The sequence below is a fragment of the Emys orbicularis genome, chromosome 1 (genome assembly GCF_028017835.1).
Source record: "Emys orbicularis isolate rEmyOrb1 chromosome 1, rEmyOrb1.hap1, whole genome shotgun sequence".
Taxonomy (NCBI): Eukaryota; Metazoa; Chordata; order Testudines; family Emydidae; genus Emys; species Emys orbicularis.
This window is the reverse complement of record NC_088683.1, coordinates 53001921-53006369: the sequence shown is the minus strand read 5'-3', so window position 1 is coordinate 53006369 and position 4449 is coordinate 53001921. Positions and strand designations below refer to the sequence as shown.

The 4449-nt window shown below is 40.1% G+C and overlaps 1 protein-coding gene across 4 annotated transcripts; it reads right to left on the bottom strand.

The window, feature by feature from the left end:
• Nucleotides 1-896: 896 nt before the first annotated feature.
• Nucleotides 897-3582, bottom strand: SMIM30 (small integral membrane protein 30). 4 transcript variants are annotated; one of them, XM_065403845.1, is made up of 4 exons: nucleotides 3529-3582; nucleotides 3144-3215; nucleotides 2995-3039; nucleotides 897-2125 (listed from the first exon to the last, which is right to left on the bottom strand). In XM_065403845.1, the coding sequence occupies exon 4, from the start codon at nucleotides 2057-2059 to the stop codon at nucleotides 1874-1876; it is 186 nt and encodes a 61-aa protein (XP_065259917.1). In that variant the 5' UTR covers nucleotides 2060-2125; nucleotides 2995-3039; nucleotides 3144-3215; nucleotides 3529-3582; the 3' UTR covers nucleotides 897-1873. The 4 variants fall into 4 exon arrangements, with proteins under 4 accessions (XP_065259917.1, XP_065259926.1, XP_065259900.1 ...); XM_065403854.1 differs by having other exon boundaries at nucleotides 3497-3571; XM_065403828.1 differs by lacking the exon at nucleotides 2995-3039.
• Between the last annotated feature and the right edge of the window lie 867 nt (nucleotides 3583-4449).

The following is a 4449-nucleotide window of genomic DNA, read 5'->3' as shown; positions in this document are numbered from 1 at the left end:
AGATCTTAAAATGCAAATTTCATTGTTACCTCTGTCGTGTGCAGAAGCAGACTTGTAGAAACGGGCTCGGGGATTCACATTAGGGAAGCTAGAGAAACGCCTGCATGTCAATAGAACAACCTTATGAGCTGCGTTGCTGTACAGCACTTGAGCTGGGGAATCATGGAATCAAAGGGAATCTCTCCATAGAGTCAGACGTTAATGGGGCCAGCTGTATTTGTTCCTGTGATGTCAGCCCTGTGTAGTACCTGGAAGCCCTGGTAGAAGGGGAGAATAGTAAAGTTGACAAGACCTTGGCTTTAACAATTACGTTTTGTCCTCCCTTGTTGGGTTTCCTTAGAAGAGGGACACACACTGCATGTTTACGAAGAGGTTGCAGATGGTGTAAAGCTCACCTCTCCACTCTTCATTCTGCTGTTGCTTTGTGCAGGCCTACACCCCCTTTGTCAAGTTAGGGCAGCCAGATGCCAGCTGCTAACAGATATGTGGGGCCAAAACCACGACTGCAATCAGTATGCTATAAGGATGTCCCTTTTGGTGGCAGCAGAGGGTGGGTGTGGCATAAGAGGTCCTACCCTCACCATAATCAGCCTGGCAGGGCCAACTATGTTGCTCTCTCAGCAGATCCCTCCAGCCAAGCAGTACAAAGCATATCAAAGTCAAAACATACTAGAGGAGCTGGCTGAGCATGTGGTGAACGCCTGAAGCTCACAGAAACACTCTCCAGCTTTGTAGTAGGATTCTAACCACAGGTTTAGTTTTGTGTTTTGGCACAAGCTTCAGCTCCGTTTAGAATTTAGGCCTTAGTGAGTAGCAAAAAGGGGCGTAAACTCAAGTGTTGAGCAGTACATGTTCAAGAACGTCCAGGGGACTTGTTCACTTGCATTTAGACTTCGTCAAAGAGCGTACTGAGTTTATTGATCACATGGGGAAAAGTTACATAAGCATCTGATTCTAATAACCCTATTGCTCAGAATTAAAAAACAGTCACTGAACAAAATATGTAAGTCTTCATTGTTGCAAACCAAACAAACAATCCCCAAAATGTGAGCCCTCAAAGAAAACTAAACATAAATGTATATGAACCAACAGATATGTGCACAAAACATTTGGTCATTTCAATCTTTTCTTCAGAAATCTTTTCCTTGTTTGACTGGTCGATATATTACATATACTCTCCTATGTATCATACACATTTTAAAGAAAAATCATGGTCTAATCCTTAAGCACAGCTATTGATTAAATTTGATTCTAATTTGAAACAGGAATCCAAGCTACAGAAGTGGCACATTATAAGATAAAAATACAGAAGAAAAGGTTTTGCACATTTCTCTATTTCGCCCATGTCTCAGCCTGACTACAGCAGAAGTGAGCTGTTGCGGAGGGATTAACTCTAATTAGAAAGAACATCTGCACTCACACAGAAGTCTAAGTAGGCTGTTCTTTAGTTATCATATTAAGAGTGCGTCAATATTTCCAAATCTTTATTATCCTGACGAGGAGGTTTATGGCTGCTTTCCTGCTGACTAACCCCTGAAATCAAATTGTAGAAATGTTATATTCAGTATATGAACTTTCACTGTGAATGAATCTGGGCAATTTTTTCTTCTTCAAATAGCTTGTTTCCATCTTTACTTTAATGCAACTCCTCATCCCAAGGAATATGAAATAATCATCTTCTTACTGTCATGAAGACAGATCCTGTAAACCCTTTCTACCAGTAATAGTTTTTATTAGCAAGGGTGGCACAGCAAGAAGGGTTTGCAGGATCGTGCTCCATGGTTTTGAAAGTTGCCAGGAACTGAGGCTCAGTTTTAAACTCGTAACAAGTAGAGTTTAAGATTATACTTGACCAAGTCATCTCTTTAAAAAGTCATAACTGTCCATTTCTTTTCCTTGCATATAAGCCTAGACAGGCACAGAATCCAATGATAGTGAGAACTATGCCTAGCAAGAGAGCAATTGCATCTCCAGCATCCAGGGCTTCAACCACAGGCAGCATAAGCACCAGTGAAATGAGCACCAAAAAGAGTTTTGAGGTGTTCCCAAGAAAAGCCATGTTGCTGATCAGGTGGTCTTGGAAGGGAGGTTAAACAATGACGAGAAGCTGGTACTTCAACTGTATCTAAATATAAAACAAAAAGGAACATGAAAGGGTTTTTTCCTTTAAATTTATTTCCAAGAACTCCAGATCAACAGATGTGACTGGAGTATCACCAATACATTTCCATACAGATTTGTAGTGTGATTGATCCACAGAGCAGGAATGAGACTTGGAGATTCAGGCTTGGTCTTCACCGACACAAAAATGGTTTTCTTTACAGTGAGATAAAAAAAAACGGTGAGAGTTCTCTCTCTGTAAAATCCTAAGTGAAGACACCATAGTGTTTATCATGAGGAAGCTAGCCAAGGTCAGCACTGTACTCACCACCCATGGTTGATCTTACCTAGTTTATCTTGCAGTAACACTAAAGTGCCTTGTCTCCACTAGGATTTTACAGCAGGATAGCTAATGCAGGAAAACACACACTTTTTTGGTCAGTGAAGACATAGCTTTAGGGAAGTTATTCTGGAATAAGGGAGGGTGAGAATATAAAACGAAAAGTTCTTGTGGAATAGGTCCCCGTGTGCATGCTCTATTCTGGAATAAGGAAACCTTTTTCCAGTTTAGGGATCAAGCTAAATCAGAAAAAAAGGCAGTCTTATTCTGAAGTAAGTGTGTCCACATGGGGAACTATTCTGGTCAATATCTCCATGCAGACAAGCCCTTAGGTTTTCTTCCTGGCTCTGCCAAAGATTCTTATATGACCTGGGGCAAGTCACTTAAATCTCACTGTGCTTCAGTTTTCCCATAATTATCCCCTAATTGCTAGGGTGATCCATGCATTATGATATTAGCCTTGTCAGTGATATAACATTTATGTTATTGCCATGCTTAACATCCCATTCCACCTAAAGAAGTGGACCTAAAACGGAATGAATTTACATACTTACACTGTGCTTACACTTTTCCAGATTTTCCTTCCCTCTGGCTAAACACTGGAGTTTGAAGGGCAGATGAGCATAGAGATTGAGAAAACAGGACAACAGTGTAAATTATCTACAAGTTTTTGTCTTCTATTAAAAATCTAACAGCAACTTACCTTAACTCTATAATTACTCCTTTATGGTTAGCATTGGAATCCAGAAAGCAATGAACTCCACTCAGTCATCACCTGTCAAAAATCAAGAGAGAGTTATTTGTTCAGTTAATGGAAATGTAAAAGCTCTGCTAGCCATAGACAGTGGAAGGGAAAACAGGAACAGGCGGTGAAGTGAGTAAAAAAAATCTTCTCAGAGCTTAAGAGTCGTGTGCAGCAACATGTGACAGGCAAATAAAATCGGCTTCTCTGGAGACAACTTTGCGCAAAATATGAACTCTGGGTCTGAAAGCAAAGGGGTAGCTTGAGCTGTGAACGGCCCCGGATCTCTTTAATCTACAAAGTTATAGTCTCACCCTGGGTTAGAAGCCAGGCGTATGTGCATTACCTTCCTGGAGGCAGCCATTAGAGGGAGAAAGAGAAAGAGGAAGACAGTTTGACTACATTTCCCAGCATTTGTGCTGCCTACAAGTCCCACAGTGCATTGAAGCAGATCAGAGTTAACCTTTTACATACACAGAGGGCAGATTTCAAAATAAATAAATAAAATAAAATAAAAAAAAATTCAGGCATTTTGCTTCCAGTGGAAATTCAGATTGATTGTCGACTGAATATACAGCTGTTAACATATCTATACTCTATCTGATATCCACTAATCTTTGGGTTGCTTTATACAGCTTTTAGGACCTGATTTGGATCGTGTAACGCCACCAACTTTTGCTCCTGATTTACATCAGTATAACTGACAGTAGAACCAGGGCCTTCGAATCTATGATTAATAGTGATGTGGCTTTTTCAGAAAAGAAAAAACTGCTGGGCTTTTTATTGTTATTATTCATTTTAATTTAATAAAAACTAATACCAGGCAAATGTTTTATGTCTGTTTGTGTAATCTCCCAAACCAGTACCTAACGATTTCCCTGCAGCATTTATAATTAAAACATAGAAACTTTTTGCTACTGCCTGATAACTAGAAGTAAAATAATAATTATTATTGTTGCTATTAATACTACTGTTTGGTACCTCATAGAAACACAAAAACACAAGGCCCCAACAGACACAGGGTTCTGCCTTTGAGGATCAGATTGAAGAACCAGGGACTTATTTTAGACCCAATGCTACAAAAGGGTGCCAAACTACAGGGCACAGAATAAGAGAGGCGGAAAGATAATGCATAGCTCCACATGCCCACAGAGCCCTGTCTACACTAGTACTTTCACCATTGCTACCCCCAGTGCAGTGACAGTGATTGTAATGTATTGTTGGGGGAATTCTCCAAAAATGCTAATGTAGGGGAAGGTTAAAAGAC

What these genes read in the sequence shown, in the direction of transcription:
- SMIM30 (XM_065403845.1), bottom strand. Translation starts at nt 2,059, where the DNA reads ATGGCTTTTCTTGGGAACACCTCAAAACTCTTTTTGGTGCTCATTTCA.